The sequence below is a fragment of the Cavia porcellus genome, unplaced genomic scaffold, assembly GCF_034190915.1.
Source record: "Cavia porcellus strain 051 isolate PalLab524CR breed Dunkin Hartley unplaced genomic scaffold, mCavPor4.1 scaffold_29, whole genome shotgun sequence".
In the NCBI taxonomy this organism is placed as follows: Eukaryota; Metazoa; Chordata; class Mammalia; order Rodentia; family Caviidae; genus Cavia; species Cavia porcellus.
The window spans coordinates 37591343-37612516 of NW_026947512.1; the positions used below are offsets into that span (position 1 = coordinate 37591343).

The window sequence follows — 21174 nt, forward strand, 5'->3', positions numbered from 1 at the left end:
AACAGCAAAGGGCATGTTCATTGCAAGAACCTCAGGACAAGACACATGAGATCTGAGGTACCGTAAAGCCAAAGCCGGGGTCAGCACATGACTCCTGGTTGGAGACAGTATCAGACCTCGACCTTCCAATGCCCAGAGGCTAAACATTGACACAGAAAGCTGAGTCCCTGCACTCCCAGACCCCGTCTCCCAATGTCACGACACACACCCTGGGCGGGTCCAAGGCATGGAGTTGCTTCCTGTCATTTTTGGAATAAAAAGAAACAAACTGAATTCACTAACTTCTTAAAAATCCTTCTACAATGATTTTATTATAAATATGTTCTTTTGGAATAAACAAATATTGCATCCAAGATAATCCGCAACTTGTTGTAAAGTAGTAAAAGGGAAAAGGGAACCGGGAACCATTTAGAAATAGAGATAAATAGCAAACACACCTGCATGCCATGCTAAGTCCCTTTCTCCCAAAAAAGAACAGAAGGTTAACAGGGAATATCACACTGCGTGTGCATTGGCCTATTTGATGAAAAATAAGCTTGAGTTTGTACTTGTTCTACAAACCAAGCTGCTCCTTGCTTCAGTCCTCAGCAGCAGAATGGCAAGTCTTCAGATCTGACATCCTCAAGAACGGTTTTGGTTGTGTGTTTGTGACTCTCTGTTCAAAGACAAAGTGTTCCTATTTGCTAGGAGTAATGTCCGAGTAATCCTTCAGCACGCCAGCCATGTGTTCGTTATGAGTCTTAAACCGCCGCTTTTTCTGTGAAGCAGGCTTTTTCCTTCTCTGAATAGGGGCCTAAAGGAAAACATAAAACTAGTGAGAACAAACAGGAACCTCAAAGGACAGAATGGTCAGGACATAAAGAACAAGCCCAGAAGCAAGGATGCAGGGTTGGATGTCTGCCCTGCTTTTATTCACCTCACACCATTCACAGCACACATCCCAGCCTCCAACCAGGCCCGGCGCCTTCCATTACCATGAAAACCTCCACTGGGAATAAACGGCCAGCACAGAAACTTACAATGGACCGTGATTTATGAACTCAATGTGTTCCCGAGGGCCGGCTGTAACTCTGTCAGCTGAGGCTCAGGCTCCCTTACATAGTTCTGCAAAATCTCTCCTGTATGTAGCAGAACTCAGTGTGCTTAGACACTGGCTCAAGCTTTCTCAGCCCTATACAGGAAAGGATGCTGTGATGTTCCTCCCAGTGCTCATTAAGGGTTAAATCTGTATCTGAGACCATTTGGAAGCACAAGTGGCTAGCATTCAGCTCATAACTCAAGACTTCGGTCCTAAGCTAAAACAAAAATTCCGGTCATAAACCAAGCTGTTTGTGTGCCAGGCTGTACTAACTTGAGGATCCACTGTACCACAAATATTCCAGGCATTATGCAGATAAAACAGGTGGTGCTAGGCTTTATCTCTGTTATCAAGTCTAAAAATACAAGGCCATTATCATTTCAAAAAAAGATCTGAAGTAAATCTGGAAAACTACTGGGACAGGCAAAATGTAGAAATGGTTAGGCACACAATGGTTGTTGGTAATCTCTATGCTGTCAGTATACACATTAGTGTATTAATAAACTATATTATTATACTAATATACTAATTAGTATATAGTATATTATATTAGTATAATACTATAATAGTATATTATAGTATATTAGTATATAGTATATTATATTAGTATAATATTCTTTTAAAACTCTAAGCAATGATAAGAAATCACGAAATGCTGCAATTACACTCATTCAGTCATAGAGATCACTGGCAATACATTTTCCTTTTATGAGTCCTAAAAATTCAGACTGAGAGAGAATTCTACAAAGAACAGCTTCAAAGCATAACACTGGCAAGGAGAAGAGGACAGAGGCACCACAAGAAGAGTCTAGCGGTGATGGCGAACCTTTCGGAGGCTTCAGTGCCGTGTGCCACAGGTCTGCCACTACTGCTCTTAGGTGTTACCGCCCACCCTTGGTCTTTTCTTGGGCTACAGATTGTTGGCAGCTGGTCCAAGGCAATTTACCAGTCTCTGTCTGATAACTGATGGCTCCAGTAAGCAGGACTGAGCCACGAAGACAAAGATATCTGGCTCCCTGAGAGTCAACAGGGACAGTGTGCCATGATCAGTGTGGCATCAGCACTGCTCCCAGAAGAGTGGGGAGCACACTGAAGGTGGCAAAGGCCAAGGGGTGAGAAGGTGGGCACCATGGGGGCCTCAGGAACCGGGCATTGTGGCTGGAGCTTGAGTCATCATCAGCAGGGTGGGCTCTCAACAGGGCACACTCTCAGGTGTGCGAAGCCACCCCTGAGGGAGCACACTGGCCCCCAATAATGACATCAACGTGTGACCTCAGCTGTGTCTAAGTCAGTGGATCAGATCCAGACAAAGCTGAAGGGGAGAACAACCATCTGCTCCTCAGAATGGGAAGCAACTACGGCTCAGAGAAGAGAGGATTGGTAGACTTACTCTCGAGATTACTTACCACTTTCTTTGGTCCAGATTCCTGCATGGAAGAAATACCCTGTCGCTTCAGATATTCTTCAATTTTCTCCTCATCCATGGAATCCACAGTAACGCTCCTCCATAGTTTCTGGAATTCTGTAGCAATCAAACAGTAGTTATTTTACCACTGATTCTTACAAACCACAGCATCTTGACAATCAAAATCTGGGCTTTGATATTATATTCTCTGAGCCTCAATCAACACATTTGAGATTTCACAACAAAAACAAGTAGACAAGTCACAGTACCACAAGTCCACTATCCCAACACCCTGGGAAATGAAGGTAGAGAATCAAGTTCAAGCCCAGCCAGGGCTTGAACTCTTTCTTAGTAAGAAAGAGCCTTTTTCACAGGAAAAAATAAAAATAGCTCAGGCTATAGCTCAGTGAGAAGACTCTGGGTTAATTCCCAGTCATAAATATAAATAAATGCATACATACACACAAGAACAACAACAAAACAAAAACAGAACAACGAAAAAGGCGAGAACATTCGAGTGTGGACACTTAGCCACAAAAAGAGCTATGAACAGACTAGCACCAGTCAGCAAAGCCCCAGCAGCAGCGCTCAATGCCCGGAAATTAAGGGCAGTGGGACTGAGGTCTCTTTCGGCTTTCCTGGAGAAATAAAGCAGTCGGCAATTTTATTCCTAAAACCAGGCCCCCTCCATTTTGGGCAAAATAATTCAAACTCTTCCTTCCTGCCCTGAGCTTGGTATACACCAACTTCTGGCTCACTAACTGTAAGAAACACATAGGGAAATGGAGCACCACAGCTGTACATGGAAGTGACGCATTGTTATGATTTAGTTGCAAAAAAACCTTTTTACAATCAAGTAACCAGGGGCTGAGAAGGATGGCAGGGGGTATCCGAGACAGGAACCCCACACGTGCAGCAAAACAGGTCTAAGTCAGTGGATCAGATCCAGATCTGATGCCCCACCTACAGCAAGTCCTGGGGACCTGTGGTCCTATGCAGCAAGAGGTCACGAGTGGGACCTGTATAAGTACTACAGTGTGCATCTCGAGTTCCCTCACATGGGCTCTAGTGCTCACCTCACTATCAGCACTGACTTTCAAATCAAAGCTCCTGGTCACAGACCCTCAGGGATTCCACGCTCTGCCTTCCTTCAGGGGCCTTGACTCCGCAGAGCCTGTGCACAAGCAGTATGTGAAGTGGGCACGGAGCTGGTGACAGACTGCATTTCCCTTTTCCCCTTTTCTGCCTTCCTTCCTCTCTGGCTATTCAGTGCACACCGCATGCATGAAGCAAATGATAACCAAACAAAACTATGGTGAACATGCCAGGAGCACTGCAAACAATTCAATCTGGGTCTAAAATTATTTAAATATGAAATGTCTCTAAAATAGATTTTTAAATTTCTACAGATACATATTGAGGGTTCTCTCTCCTACACAATTATAGGCATCGCTTAACTTACAACTGTCTGCACAACTTCCTCACCCCTTGAACACGGACCAGCTCTTAAAGAAACTCTCTTTGCATTCATTTCCACAGCAGCAGTTACTGGGTTTAGCACGTGACACTATCTTCACTATCACTATCACTATCACTGTGAAATACCATGGTCTGCTATGGCCTAGATACCACAGGGTGATTTCAAAAAGTCTTTAAACATTTATTATTGGCAATACAGAGGATGGAACCCAGAATGGTTGAGCTACATCCCCAAGCCTTTTTATTTTGAACCATCTGGCCTTGAACTTGAGCTCCTTCTTTTGCAGCTCCTGAATGATTGGGATTACAAGCACCCACCCCAGCACCTGGCCCTCTTTTTGTTTTTAAAACCTTTTTGCCTACTGAAAGAAAAAAAAGAAAAAGAGGCACAACCGGAAAGTCACACAACACCACGCCTTGTTCCCTTTTCCCTTGTTATTAACCTGCCTCCTTTTATCATCAGTGTGTGTTATCATTTTGCAGTTCCAGAAAACACGGCATTGCAGTTAACCTCATCCTTTAAAGCAACAATCTTAAATTATAAAATCTACCGAAATTATTTATGTGATTTTAAACATGCATCTCTCCCTAAATGTCCACATCTTGACTAGAATCTGTGAGTATATTATCTTATACAACACAAGGGACTCTGACGATGAAGGTTAAAATCTTCACACTGGAAATTATCTCAAGATTTAAATTCTGGTAGAAAAACCAACAGTTTTTAAAATAAAAATAAGTATTATGTGATGTGCGTATGTGCTAGGGACTGAACCAAGGTCTTGCACATGGTGAGTAAGCACTCTGTATCACTGAGCTACACCCACAAGCCCTGGAAGAATAAAGTACTTTCTAAATGTGCATACTCCCAGAGACAACCTACAGATTCAATGCAGTCACTATGAAAATTCCAATGTAATTCTTTACAGAAATAGAAAAAAAATTCTAAAATTTATGTGGAATCACAAAAACCATGAATAGCTAAGACCACTGCTGTGTTTTGAATGATCTGATCTCTCTGAAACTCATGTTGAAATTGAACCTCCACTGAGAAACATTAAGGCCAGGCACGGTTGGCGCATGCCTGTAATCCCAGCACTCAGGAGGTTAAAGGAGGAGGATCACCATGAATCCGAGGCCAGCCCGGACTGCACAGTGATTTCAAAGCCAACCTGAGCTAGACAGCTCAGTGTCTAGTGTCAAATACTTTTTCCCTAAATAACTTCATTTAATACTACTGGAGTTCAGACCTGATGGCAATAAATTCTGTTCCTGTTTCTCAGAGAGTATGTCTTAGTTACTTTTCTTGTTGCTCAGTCAAAATTTGTGACTCGCAAAGAAGGAAAGGTTTATTGAGCTCACAGTTTTATAGAAGTTGCGGCCCCTACCTGGCTGGCTCCAGGGTAGGGTGACAGGACGGACAGGCATCACGCAGGAGAAACAGTCTGTGGAGGGCAGAGAGCAGCAAAGCAGCAAGGGAGAGACCACAGCTCCTTCTATCCTTCACACTGTATCTGGGATACTTCAGGCAGGCGGCATTCGCACCGTTAGTGCTAGTGCCCCTGATCTAGCATCATCTACCACACACTGTAGATATGGTCCTCTCTAAAACAAACCAAAACCCCACCTTTAACCACATGAGGGTTGGGGGGGGGTCTAAACACCAAACATAACCAAGAATATTTCTCCTTCATTTTTGAGATTATTTTTGCCGGATACAGAATTCTGAGTTTAAAGTGGTAACTACCCTATCTTTTGGATTACATAGATCTAATAAGATGTCAGCTAGAATTTGTCTCTGTAAGAAGTCTTTTCCTTTTGGCTGCCTTCAAAACTTTATCCTCATTCTTCAGCAGTTTTACATTATGCCTAGGTTTTCTCTATGTCTTTTTGTAAGAATCCAATGAGGTCTGTGGAAAAAGCCTGTGAGCAGGCAAGGTAGTCTCTTGCTAGTTCACCCTAAGTCTTTAGCAGTTCTAACTGGGGTTGATTTTGTCCCTCCCAGCTGAACAAGTACAGGTGCTCCATCTTTTCCCGGGGGTACCTGTTCTTCCTTAGATTTTGGGTTAGGTGGTTGTTCTGAAACCTCAGCTTTCTGATGAATTTAAGAAACCCATAAATCTTCATATTTATACTTCATTGTCATCACTGGAAGTGCAATAGCATTATTTTCTCTAACTCCATTCTAAGACAAATCTAGAATTCCCCCAAACCTACATTTTTGGCCAAAAACCTAATTTTAAAGACAATGTGATGAATATGGCTAGCTCTGCTTGTCTTAAGTATATATGAACTAGAATAGCTGGACACAATGGCATATACTTGTAATCTCAGCACTCTCGAGAAGCTGGGAGAGGAAGTTTCCAAGTTCAAGCCCATCCTGGGCAACTAAGCAACTCCTTGTCTTAAAATACAAAAAGGGCTGGATATGTAACCAGTGCAAAGGTCCTGGGTTCAGGTCCCAATGAGAGGTAGGGAGTGGGATAACTTCTAACTCCACAATAAAAACATCAAATCCAATACAGTGCACAAAACTAGTGATTTACTATTTACCTTTACTATTATAGGAAGTGTCATACAAAGAATACTTCTGGCATTTGACCATAAATTTGTTAAGTTCTAATTTATCAACATATGAAAACTGTATATTCAACTATTTATAATGAGCACTATATAACAATTCAACTGTGTATTTGTGTGTGTATAGACACAAAACGTAAATGAGGGAAATACAGATGATAAAAACACCTTTTACTCACTGGTTAATTTAATCCAATACACTTTTAACCAAGCCTCTATGTTAGAAAGTAATGCAAAAAATTCCGGTTCCTTGAAGACTGAAACTACTTTCTGACATGCACAGATGTTTATTACTACAGGTCTCTTATGACAGACACAGTAACAGTAGAATAGTGACATTAATAATTTAAAAAACTAATTTTGCACAAGGCAGAATAGTACACAATAAAAGTTTGTGACACAATGGACTTGAAAATATATTAAAATTCAATTTAAAGCAGGTGCAGAGGGAGAGAAAAGCAAGCATTTCCCAAGGCTTTGCCATGCTGGGACTTGGGGGAACGACCAAGAAATCAACCAGCCAGCCTTCCTGGTAAGCAGCGCAAGCCTCGCACGCCAGGGAGAGAAAAGCCAGCACCTCCTGTGAGCCTACCGACCCCTGGGGCCAGCATCTCTTGGGAGGGATGACAGTATGCAATACAGCAAATATGAAGGATTTCCTTCTATTTTGAAGTCTTAAGTCCAATATTATTTGTACTGTTTTGCTTTGTTCTGATTGTTTTGCTTTATTCAATATTGTTTCGATTGGTTTTATAGTGTCTTGTGGTTGACTTGATCTTGCTATACCTGATGGAATCAACAACTATTGTAAAGAAAACAAGATATACTATGGTAGCTACTATTGTTTCCCAGTATCCTGCTCTGAAGTTCAGTATTTTGCTGCATTGTATTGATTGGTTTTGTTCTGTCTTGTTTTGTTGTATTTTGCTATCTTTAAAATAAAAACAAAAATTTAAACCAGGGCAGCAGCAAACACCTGCAATCTCAGCTTTACTGAAGTTCAAGACCAGTCTTTTGGTCAACTTAGCAAGACTCATCTCAAAAAAAAAAAAAAAAAAAAATTTTTTTTTTTTTTTGATGGCTGGGGCTATAGCTCGGTGGTAGAAAACCTGTCTAGCATGTTTAAGGAGCTAGTTTCACTCTCCAGAACCACACACACACACACACACACACACAAAAAAAAAAAAAAAAGTAAAAAGTAAATAAAAACAAACACTCATTACTGGCAAAAGTCTGAAAACACAGATGGCTTCTTGTATGCTGCTATAAAAGTGTAAACTGATCCAAAATTACAGTGCATTAAGATATGTATGTGTACAAACTCCCCAAATAAATGTATTCTTTAGTACTATAGACACATACTAATTTAAAATATGTTTACAATGGATGTTTGCCAAGGTGTTGAAAATGCTTAAATGTATCTTTTGATCCAACAATTCTACTTTGAGAAAGTATGCATATATGTGGTATAACTGAAAAAAAATACAATGAATATTTAAAGTTTTTCTTTAAAGAACCTCTGAAGCAGTCCTGGACGTTCTCTTTCATGAGGGCCTTTCTATGGCTGCCGTGACGTCCTAACTGATTCAAACCACTTACAGAAACTTCTGTCAGCTAACAGTGTTAGGCTGTGGGCTCCCAGCCCACATGATGTCAGGGTCTTTTCCAAAGTCTAAACGACCATGAAAGGTTAATGTTTTGAATCGGCTCAGGACAGCACAACTAAAGATACTCATGAAAGAAGATCCAGAACTGTTCTCGAAGGCAGCAAGGGTGGCAGGGATAAGGATGTTCCAAACGAAAGGGATGTCTTGAGAGGGATTAATGGCAATGTGTCTTTTACTATAAATTTTTAATTTAAAAATTCACTGTATGTTTGAATCACACTTCATACATGCTTCATCAAGGACTAAGCATTATTTAACCACTCCCAAGGTGGCTCTAATCACATAAACTCCAAAAATGTACTAATAAAACTGAAAAAACAAAAGTTTCTATCTATAGAAGGTTAAAAAAACTTCATCACACAGAAGATCTACAAAAATGGAACACCATAAAACCACTAAATGGTAACGATCTAAAAGCAACATCAGAGCCTAAGAGTAAGACCTTAAAAGTGGTAGCTACTAACAAGGAGTCTTGAACTGTAATAATAAAGATGATACAGTCGGGTTTTCAGTCAAAAACACATCTTTCTAGCATTGTGGGAAAAATCAGTCTGTCATTGAAAGTCTCATCAGGAACACTGAAAACCCATTATGAACCTGCAAAAATTACTGCAAATGTAGCTTTAGACTGATAATATGATTATCTTTCTTTGTTTTCCACCTAATGAAATACATACCAAAGAAATAATAAGACAGGCAGATAAATAAGCAGCCAGACAAAAATTGAAATTAGTATCCTGGATACTATATTTCCAATACTACTGACACTGCCGTGTTCTTACTGTGTGTCAGCTTCTACTAAGCTCCAGTTTTTACACACACTCATTTAATCATCATAAAATGAGGTAAGGATACCACTATTCTCATTTACAGATGGAGAATCTCAGAGAGACAAAGGGATCTTGAGTAAACCAATAAGAACTGGAGCTGAAGTCAGAGTGACCTCTACACTCTCCTCTTGACCAATGTGTATGCACTGGCTCTTAGTGACATCCTGACTTAAGGAAGCCCCATCAATCAATGCCTTTGTATGATAAGGTGCGTGTGTAGGTCCAATCACTGTATGTTCACTTCTCCACTTTATGTTCACTTCTTAAAAACTATCACACAGTGACTTACGCCTTTATTCAAGCTATATTCGTTTTAGGATGTGCTTTTATTACAGACAGAACCATGGGTGAATCTTCAATGTGCCTGAAAGCCTACTTTCCTCTCTGTGGCTAAGACTGCCACCTAATGGGCCCAAAGCAAACACCATCAGCATCAGTACAATCAAAACAAACCTTGTTGAGAAGTAAAAATGCATACTGAGAAAACTGCAACTAAAGAACAGTGCCAGTTTATAGTACTAAACTGAGCTCACAACTCAATTCTGATACATGTATGTATGTAAGTATGAACAAAGTACATTAGGTACTTCTTTAATACTTTATCTTCTAGAAATACACAATGGATACTGTGTATAGAATGATTTACCTTTTAAAAACAAAAGCCTATGCTTTGCATTTTTCATAATTCTATGAAGAGTTCCGTACTACTTATAGGAAATACCAGTTATGGTTTATAACTGCCAATACATCATAGTCATCCAGAGCTATATCATATTTATGGTGACTCTACATATAAAAGTTGGTACATATATAACAGCTATTTCACTTATTTCCATTTATAAATGCCTGACCATTTATAAATATTCAAAGAAATTTTTAAAATGTAAATTAAGCCAGGGTGATGACACGTTTGTCATCTGTTATGGATTAAGAACTGGTGGTCAACTTAACGCCAACTGAATTTCATCAGCATGGCACTGAGTGAAGATGCTCCACCTGAGGAAAGTTGCCAGCATAAAGGTGGAGAAGAAGGGAGGCTTTAATGCATTGTTGCATTGAGGCATTATGGGTTCTCCTACAAGTTGCTGCTTGAGCCATTGGTTTTCCTGGAGAAGCTTTGGTCCTTACATCAAGCATTGCTTCCTAGCTCCAGAGGGGAAGACATGTGCTGCTTGGTCTCCAGGATGAACTCATCACACTGCCTTCCTGGCATGTACCTGACTGTGCTTGTCATTGGAGGAGCTCGGGGCCTCTGTGTCACTGAGGATGGCTGTGATGCTTTTCAGGACAGCCCTGGTCTTGTGAGTATGACTTCGCGGCTGCAGCGTAGAATCCTCATCCCACCAGCACAGCTCCTTCACCCCGCCGGCATGGACTTTCTGGCTTCCACTGCCGACCGTTGGGCCTTCCCAGCACGGATCCGTAAAAAGACAGGCGTGAGTCCTTCTTGTGGGCTGTGGACCTCCAGTTGGACTCGTGGGAGGCATTATCATGAGCTCTGGGTTTTCATCTGGATTCATGTGAGACATTGCTGTGGGACTTAGGCCTTGACTAAATAGTCTATGTTTTTGGTGTTGCGGATAGATTTCCTGCATTTTCTTGTGTTAACTCCTGATGACCATTATAAAAATAATACTATAAATTCCATGTCCTGATTCTAATTGTTCTCTGGACTACGCCTAACTACAACATCATCGTCAGCACTGTGCGAAACTGAGACAAGAGGATTACAAATGATGAGCCCAGCCTAGGTTCCTTATCAAGAGCCTGTCTTAAACAAATGAACAAACAAATAAATGAAAAAGGGTAGTTGACAATGCAGCTCAATGCAAAGGCCCTGGGTTCAATTCCCAGCACCACAAAAAAAAAAATAAAATATATGCACATGCACATCAATTTCTTTTTACTTCTTTACTTTACACTTATGGCATAATACTGATTTTTTTAAAAGGAAGTATGTATACTGATCATTAATATGTATGAATTTCACAAGTGCAAAGATGTCAGGAAATATGCCTCAAAAAAAGTTCACCAAACCTGAGGAAACGATTAAACACCATAGTTGGTGGGTGTCAGAGTCTTTCCTCTGGTCTCAATCTAATGTCCTTGCCTGTGGCTTCCCTAAATTGCTCTGTGGCATTCAGCAAGCTTCAGCTTCTCTCTTCAAGTTCCATCCCTTCCCCTTTATTATGCTAGTGGGGCAAATAGCTCATTTATTTCTTCCCAAGCACTTTGTACTACCTGTTCTAATTTTGTTTTATTGTCTACTTACCCCTTTACAATCTAAGTTCTATAAAGTCAGAATAGCTTACGTTGTTCACTACTGGAAGCCGCCCACTACATACAGCAAAATGACAAGGGTACAGAGGAGATAAATATTTAGTAAACATAAATATTTAGTAAGTATAAATGTTCAATAAACTTTAACAGATTTTGACAAAAATTCCAGAAAGTACCAACAAGGAACTAAAAAGTCAGTAGAGAATACCAGAATGAAAGTAAATTATGTAATTTTCCAAACGATGGGGAGAAGGCACCAATAATAATAAGCAAATATAAAGTGACACTCAGAACTGATTCAAATACTTAAAAGATAGCCATATGCCACATACAAAGTAAATACTACCACTCCAAGTTTGAGGCTAGTCTGTGCTACCATCAGAACTACAAAGAACTACACAGACTCACACATCTCTGACATAATATTCAAATAAAGAACAACACATTAAGACAGTAAAAGAGATAACGTCAAGAAAAATAACTAAAGAGTGATTACGGATGATTATGGGTACAATCCTTAATCTCTTACTGCCAAGAACATATGCAGACTAAAAGCTCTATAGAAAAATATGAGGCATTAATTACAGGAAGCATGGAAGGAAATCAACAAATACAAAAGATACGCAAGGTTTTAGTGTTTGCTTAGCAAATACTTAAATCAATTAGTCAAATTAGTATAGAGTTATCTAATAGACATTTTCTTGTAAAAATTATAGCAACAAAAGTAAATAAACCAGTAATAGTTAAAAATAAAAGAACTACAAAAAAAGTAATGATAGGAGAAAATAAAGTAAGTTCTACAGTTGCATTCCGTAAAACTATATGTGATTAAATTTTAAAAATTTTAAGCAAAATGTGGTGGCACATATCTATAATCCCAACACTCTGGGAGGCAGAGGCAAAAAGATCACAAGTTCAAATCCAGTCTGCACAATAAGCAACTTGGCAAGACCTTTCTTCAAAATTAAAAAAAATTTTAAAAGCTGGGCATGTAGTTCAGTGTGATGGCCCTGGGTTCAATTCCTAGTACCATCCTCCAGAAAAAATTGATGAATGATTCTGTGACAAGTTATCAAATTTGATCCAGACACACTCATGCATGTATGCTTTCAAAGTTTTAAGAATCTAATATTCTCATAAGAAAAAGAATGGTAAAAAAGAAGGGAAGAAAAACTGTACTTTTCCTTTTATGAAGTCAGTATACTACCTATAATCAAAACCTCACAAAGCACACAAAAAGAAAATTATCGTACTAAAAAAAAATCCTAAATATGTTAGTATGAAGAATCTAGATATACATAAAGCCAAGTAAAGGTTACTCTAGTAGTGTTAAGAATGCTTCACTAGGGGCTGGAGATTTAGCTCAGCAGCAAAAGCACCTGCCTTGCAAGCAGGCAGTCGTGAGTTCGATCCCCGGTACCGATAAAAAGGAAAAAGACCAAAAAAAAAAAAAGCTTCACTATTAGGAAATCTAGAAAAATAATTTACTATATATTGAATAAGTCAGCAACAACCAAGATTTTAAAAGGTGTAAAAGTATCTTCTTGATTTTTACAGCTATTAGCATAAAAGATACAGGAATATCTAAAGTAAAAGATGTATAAAGATGTGTGTAATACCACTGTTAAGCATTTTAAAATCTATTCAGGAATACCAAATAATTATAGAATATCAGTAATGCAAGAAAAGAATAATGCAATGGGATACCAAATAAGCATACAGAATTACAGAATATGAGTAATCAAGAAAAGTAAACTGAAAGAATAAATATCAAACTAAGCTAGGCGTGAGGGTGTGTGCCTGTAATCCTAGCACTTGGATGGGTAGGGAGCCTGAGGCAAGAGGATCATAGAGTTTGAGGCCAGCTTGGGCTACAAAGTGAGTTCAAGGCCTGCACTGCATCATGAAACTCTGTCTTAAAAAATTTAAAGTATTTGTTAATGGATATATGAGATTTTAAGAAACTTATTTTTAAAATGGGGTCAGGGAGGTAATTAATGAAAATTCTCATTTTGTCCCCATCACCAATAAGAAATGGAGAGGAGCTCAGATCAACGAAGGCCATATAAAATGGCAAATGAAAACTGGGTAATATTAAGGAACAAAAATGTAAAAGCCACACCAACAGGAAAAGGAAAAATTGCACAATGGAATACACAGAAACTATACATGAGAAAATGGTAACAGCTTAGTGTGAGAAGATGAACCTACCACTGGTAAACACAAAGTGCACACTTAAACCAACACCAATGAAATACTATTTAAAATTCCTCATCAGACACAGTGATGCATACTTACAGACACAGCTACATAAGAGGCTGCGGTAGGAAGACTGCGTTTGAGGCCAGCCTGGGCAACTTAGTGTGATGCTGTCTTTTACAAAAAAGAAAAAAGCTACAGATGTAGCTCAGTGATCAGAGGTTTGCCTAGCCCGTGAGTTCAATACCTGGAATCATAAAAATAATACGTAGAAAGGAATTCCTTGAATTTTAAACTACACTTTTAAGAGTGCTACTACAATCTCTCTTCAATCGACTACTGGCCTCCAGTGAAACATCTGATTACAGATGGACACGCTATGCTATGCTGCCATCTGCAGAGCAGACTTAACACTAAGCTTTCCACTAAGAATGTCTAACAGTGCACTCTGTCAAGACACTAAGGTAAACAATGAAGAGACAAAAGGAAGCGGCATGATTATAATAGAAGAGACAGCCTAACAGCATCAGCATATTGTTTCTCCATAGCAATATGGAGAAACGCTAGAAAAACCCAAAATAAAATGATGTAAGCAATTACCACCAAAAAAAAAAAAAAAAAAAAAAAAAAAAAACCAACTGGAACCACAGAAAGCACAAACATAGGTGCTTTTTTTATCCTAAGATCCTACTACTGGAACATGTGAGACTTGTGCTAAGTTATATCTACGTACTGCTAATTTTTCTCAAATTATGAGTTATTTCTCAGTAGTTTTGTTAACTTAGAAGAATAGTCATATTTTTAAAAGAAATCAATTTGAAAATTTTAAAAAGTAAGACATACAGAAACAGGATTTCAAGTAAAGGAGACTAAAAGCAACACAAAACTGCTCTGCAGATGGCTGGCTGCTCAGTGCTTTGCTTCTTCCAGTTAGGCAGCTGATCCTATGTCCTCTCCATCAAGTTTTTCATCAGAAGTCACATCCTCATTGAAGCCTTTTTTCTATAGAAGTATTACAATATCACACTGTATCTCATATAATATGTACAACTATCATGTGTTAATGAAAATGTTTTTTAAAAATGTAACTAGCCTTAGTTGATAATAATTATACTCTGTATCTAGGTATCACTATACTCCATGCAATTAAAAAAATTACACAAAAACTCAGTAGGTTACAGTATGTTCAGAAGTAGTTCACTACCTCTTTATATAAAAAGTGTGCCTTATTAGAAAAAGCAATACTGAGAAACTAAGTGTTCTGAAAATTTCTACTTAAAACATTTATTAGCTTGGCAGGGTGGCACACCCTGTGATCCCAGCACTAGGAAGACTGGGGCAGGAGGACTGTCATGAGTTCAAGGCCACCTAGGCTACATAATGAGATCTCATCTCCATAAACAGACAGACAGGTAGGCAGACAAACTCTATGAGGGTTCATCATCAGGATTTTCAAAAACACACATTCTAGTTCCTAAGACAAATAAATCGTGGCCATCAAAGGAACTTTAACCTAACTAAAGCCGTAACTGCTAGCATAGCCTGACCATCTTTAGGCTAGATAACAGACAAAAGAAAAAATCAAGGTTATGTACAAATTATAACATCATAATCAAGACATTTACTGACAAAGAGACATGACCTATAAGTGTACCTGTTACACAAGACTACTTAGTCCATGGAATCTTCATGATGCCATAAAGCAATAACGACTACTGTGTAGGCCACTGCAATTTTCTATTTGGAGTCTAGTATTATTTTACTCTATGTATTGCTATATAATTAGATGTTTTACTGTGGGGATCATTTTGAAATTCTGTAAGTGAACTGATGTGCAATTCTCGTCATTTCATGAAACTTCAAAGTAACACAAATTAGAGTAATTACTACCATTTGGGTTAAAGGGGAATTTTTACTTGAAAAAATTTCTTATTGCTAATCCCTTGTTTATATTTTACATGACTAATACTGATGAAATACTTATAACTAAATTCCAGAATATATCTACCGCCATTTTATTCCTGTTTTTCTCTAATACATTTTCCTACACTTAAAACAAAAGCTAAAGAATCATACATTTTGAATATCAACATAGCACAGCACCAAAGTCCACAACAGTCAGAAAAAAAAAACACTATCTTCTTCCTTATCCAATTTGACAATTAAAAGATTCTTAAGTTAGAAGAATACTAGTCAGCAACAAAGGTTTGGTCTTTTTTCCTATGCTACATCAAGCATCAAGATACAAAGTGACATTCATAAAATTAAAAACATAAAGAAACTTCTGTTTAGTACAGTTGAACTAATAAACAAGAAATTATGAACTACTATACTGTAATTGCAAGTATACTTAATCTAAACTTTTTCAAATTTTATCAGTGTTACACGGGTGCTATCAGTTATGTACTAAAGAAATCACAATGCTAATTTAAAAAAGCAGTATAACGGACTTCTGGGAGAACATGGTGGATAGATAGCAGCAGCCACGGAGGCTCCCTCAGATACCCCGCTTAAAATCCAGAAATGGTGCGGTACGAGGAGTCCTAAGCAAGGGGAGATACACCCTGCCGACCCAGGGATGATCTAAGAGAAACCAACTGGAAATCCAATCCTGGTGCTATAACAGGAACAGATAAAATCTCAGCGTGGGAAACTAGAACCCACGCCACTGGAAGCTGCGATTTGAATTTCCTGCTGCCGCTGCTGCGTCCAAATCTGCAGGGCAGGGAGAGACACGCAAAAGCTCTGAGAGAGGGAATCTGCAAACGGAGTTGAGAGCAGGATTAGCAGGGAGCCCTACATCCACTTGCGGTGAGTGAGCAAAACGGGGACCCTTTCACAGAGTAGGAGGCTCCAGCAAAGGACATACTGGGACTGGGCAGACTACCTGGAACAGGATGCTTCAGTGACTTCAGTCACATATTCCCCTCTCAAGCAGGATTGGTGGGAAATGCCTGGCCTGCGTGATGCCACTAAGACCCAGTAGGCTAGGCCAAACCAGGTTCCAGTGCCTGGAGGTGCACCCTAGTGGTGAAGCCTTGGGGAGGTTGACCTGGAGGGGCGGGCCCAGCAGAGGCTGCCCAGGTCTGTGTCTCTCTAGTACACTGCAGTGGGCAGGAGCACCTAGCCAGCACAATTCAAACAAACCATAACCAAAAAAGAAAAAAACTGGGCCTCCTACATTCGCTTGTATGGAAGGAACAAAAACTATGGGAAGAGGAAGCAACAAGAAAGGGTCCTCAGTCCCCAATCCGGATAACGCTGATCCAGGAAATGGAAAGGTAAAGGAAGACAGAAAACATGCAATATCAGACACGGCACCAAGAGACATAAAGCGCTATCTCTAGAGCCTCATAGACAAGTTTAAAAATGAACTATTTAACAAAATAAAGCAAGATATACATAGAATAGAGAAATGCTAAGCACTGCCCAAGAAAAAACAGATGGTAGAATGGAAGAACAGAAAAAAAGGGGAGAATTGTTTGTTGGAGAAAATAGAGAAAACATAGAATATGTGAAGCAAGTTCAAAGAGATTACCAGGAAACTAAAAACTCTATTGAAAGCTGGCATAACAGCTTGAAAGAAACTAAGGATAGATTATCTGAATTGGAGGGCAGATTTGTAATATGGGAGTAGGAAATGAAAAACTTCTTAAAAATAACAAGAAAACAAACAGCAATAATACAAAGGCTAGAAGATGATAAGAGGATCTATAACTTAAGAATTAAGAACATAAAAGAAGAAGTGGGGACACAAACAAATGGACTACAAAAGCTATTCACAGAAATAATCCAAGAGAATTTCCCTAATTTAGCAAAAGGTAGAGATACTCAGATGTATGAGGCATACAGGACCCCAGCCACCTACAACCCAAACAAAGCTACACCCAGGCACATAATGATCAAAATTCCAGAAATCTAATATAAGAACAAAATATTAAAAGTCGTCAGAGATGGGGGCTGGGGGTTTAGCTCAGCGGCATAAGCGCCTGCCTTGAAAGCAGGCAGTGGTGAGTTCGATCCCCGGTACCGATAAAAAGGAAAAAGACAAAAAAAAAAAAAAAAAAGTCATCAGAGACAAGAAACAGATCACTTACAAGGGAATACCCATCAGAATTACAGCAGACTTTTTAGCACAAACCATCAGATCACGAAAAGAATGGGGGGAAATAATTCAAGCTTTGAAAGATAACAACCTCCAGCCAAGATTGATATATCCTGCACAACTGTCCCTAGAAATTGATGGAAAAACAAAGTGCTTCCAGGATAAAGAGGAACTAGGGGAATTTGCAACCACCAATTCAACTCTACAGAGAATACTGCAAGATATTCTAAAAAAGGAAAATACCAAGACTCCAGAAACAGTGGCAGAGAGGCCACAATGAATGGAGCAGAAAGCGAAATGAAGAAGACAAACTGACAACAAATGACAGAAAAAGAGCTCAACAGAAATGAGGCAGAGACGATCGGATGGTAGGAACAGCTATTTTGGAGAAAACAAGACATCATAATAGCTAGTGCTGATTCAGTATCATCTTGTTTTGAAGTCTCATCAAGCTTTTATTCTTCTGTCTCCATTGGTCTTAACAGGTTGTATCTTATTGGATTTTATTATATATGATAATATAAGTAAAAACTTTCTAGACAAGGAGATTTTACAGAAACCATTTGTTCATTTTCTGATAGTTGGTTCTAAATACCCTGTAATACTGTCATTCTCTTGAATGGTTTTACATTGTCTTGATATGTTTGGTGCTACAGTATACAAAAATTATACTCAAAGATTTCAAGGAAAGAGACACTATGTTAACTACTTTTATGTCAGGATATCTTGTGGTGAAACACTATTTTGCTTTGACCTGCGCTGGTTTGTTGTTATGTTCTCTTTTATCTCAATCTCCTTTTTTTAAAAATTACTTTTTTATTTTTATTTTTTTAATTAAGGGAAATTTTTTTTTAAAAAGCAGGATACATTATAGTAACCCACTTTGATTTCCTATTAACTTTTTATTTTATTTTATTTTTTTTTTTAAAGGACTGGAGAGCGCCCGCGGGTCTCGAACCACCGGACCAATCGGCCCGGGCGGTTGGGAAGCCAGACTGGAAGGAACCGCTGGGCTAAAGCTGGCCCGATTTCCTATTAACTTGATTTAAAACCCTGTATAGCCCTCACCATCTTGCTTTGACTGATTTTTCTCTGTTCTGCTTTGCTTGATAGTACCAAGTTCGAAAGTATAGGCAAAACTGTAAAGACAATAAGATTCCTTATGACGCCCATTCTGGTTGACTATTTTCTTGTTTTAAAGTCCGGTAATATCTCCAATGTTTTGGGTTTTAATCTTTACTGTTTTGTTCAATTTTATTATAACAGATGATATAGGCAATTCTTTTTTAAGATAGCAAGAGGCAGTATGGTAACCATTGTTGATCACCTAGTATTTTGTTTTTACATTATCTATTATGCCCAGCCTTTTGATTTGACTGATTCTGTTCTGTCACGGCACATTTGGTTTTACTGTCTTCAAAAAAAGTAATAAGAACTGTGGGAGTAATAAAACCCAAAATGTATAATTGTCATTGTACAAAAGAAAGGAAAAGAAAGTGCTCTAAAGAATATAACTGCATATATATTTAAGTGTATAAAATAGATAACCATATCACTGAGTTTTCTTGGATCATTGAACAAAACTGTTTCTAGTCTCACTGTTTGAAAGTCTGCTTTATATGCTTTAAATTTGTAACTTCAACAACTATTTCTAAGATAACAATACGTAATCTATTAACTAGTGATTTCCTGAAATTCTGTATAACTTGTTCCCTTTTTCTATTTTTTTTTCTTTTTCTCCTTAAATAAAAAAAAAGCAGTATAACATTTAAATTGCAACTGTAAAAGGAATATTATAAATTTTATCAAGCTGAAGTTGTCAGGTATTTGCAAATTAAAATATCTATACAGAAAGACTCACCTTCATCCACAGAAAATTGACAGCTTTTATCATTGAAGAAAAGTATTTTCTTCTTATCAGGACGGTTTACAAACAGTATCTGGTCCCCCAATGCCTTAAAGATAAAGAAAGATGTTTTAGTTAATTCCAAATTACTTCCATGGTGAGGTTTGTGGCTGACAACAAAGGACTCCTATCTTAACTTTTAATGTCCCATGAAGATCCATGAGGTCAAGTTTTAGTTTTCCAGTTTCTTTTCTAAGTAGTTCTATTTTTAAGGACCGACATTTTAATACTCCTAATTTTAGTGATTTTCCAAAGAAAGTTTTTCCTTTATTTTTGTTTCTTTTTTCTTTTTTTGAAACAGGTTCTCTCAGGCTGGCCTCAAACTCATGGTTATGGTCCTGCCTCAGATGACTGAGTGCCGCCATTACAGGCATGTGCCAACCACACCCAGCATAGGGGCTTTTTTTAAAAAAGGACAAAAAATTATTATTTTGGTCCACTGGACCCTTTTATTAATCTAAGATACACTGTGGAATCTTACTTTCCTCTACCTTGAAATATTTTTTCTACCAAGTTATCGTTACTCATCAGTTATTTCCAATTATGCTTTTAAAATAAAATATTAAAATGGAAAACTGAGTAAGTCATCCAGAAGTCTAAGACAATTGTGAATTTAAAAAGCCTTCATTTTGTTCTTCTGTTCACTTGAAAAAAAAATGTATTCCAACTTTAAAATTGTAAATTCATTTTGGGTAATCTCTGTGCCTTCTGTTTATTCTGCCACTGTTAATGGTAGTATTTTTATCAAGTTGAAATTGTATAGGTTTTTAAAATAAAGAAATACTAGGGGAAAAACCCTTCAGTCTTCCCCTTGAAGTACCCTAAATACCACATCATATTTCAAGATATAAAAGACTGGCTGAGTAAATATGAAAATAACCTTGAAGATACTCCTGAAAGGAACGTAAGACACAAACAAATCAAAAGATATCCATGTTTATGGCTGAAGCACTTCATTACTATTAAGATGTCAGTACTGCCCAAAGTAGAGAAAGGAGGGGAGGGAGCACAAGGGAAGGGGATGAAAAAAACAAATCAACGTGTTTATCGGCTCCCCCTGTTGAAAGTAATCACTGTACTGTAAACAAGTATAAAAAAAAATTTAAAAATACCACCCAAAGTGATATAACAGATTTAACACAATCCCCATCAAAATTCTAATGGCATTCTGCAGCAATAGTTTGTGACTAGCCTGGGCTCCAAAGTTAGCTCGCGGCCAGCCTGAAATGCATAGCGAACAACAACAACAAAACACCAAGTGTTAGCAAAGATACAGAGAAACTAGAACCCCTGTGTTTGGCTGGAACTGTAAAATGGTACAATCACTATGTTATACGATAGTTTCTCCAAAAATTTAAAAATATATCTACCATATGATCTAGCAATCCTACTTCCAAGTATATACATATGCATCAAACTTCAAATAGACTCTCGAACAGAACTGTTCACACTCAAGTTCACAGTGGTATCTGTAATGACCAAAAGGTGGAAGCAACTCAAATACCCATCACTGGACAAAAGGATAAACAAAATGTGATATATGCATATAACATATTACTCAGCTTTAAAAAGAAAGGAAGTCCTGGCACACACTATAACACAGATGAACATACTAAATAAAACAAGACTATTATAAAAAGACAGC

The 21174-nt window shown here is 38.2% G+C and overlaps 1 protein-coding gene across 2 annotated transcripts in view; it reads right to left on the reverse strand.

Annotated features, from left to right (window-relative positions):
• Positions 1-282: 282 nt before the first annotated feature.
• Positions 283-21174, reverse strand: part of Gtf2e2 (general transcription factor IIE subunit 2) — a 76348-nt gene continuing 55456 nt past the window's right edge. For both annotated transcript variants that reach the window (XM_003474876.5, XM_063240116.1), the window contains exons 6-8: positions 19485-19578; positions 2485-2600; positions 283-793 (exon numbers count right to left, since the gene is read on the reverse strand). In XM_003474876.5, coding sequence (XP_003474924.1) covers positions 677-793; positions 2485-2600; positions 19485-19578 — 327 coding nt within the window. In that variant the 3' untranslated portion in view covers positions 283-676. The remainder of the gene's footprint in view (positions 794-2484; positions 2601-19484; positions 19579-21174) is intronic.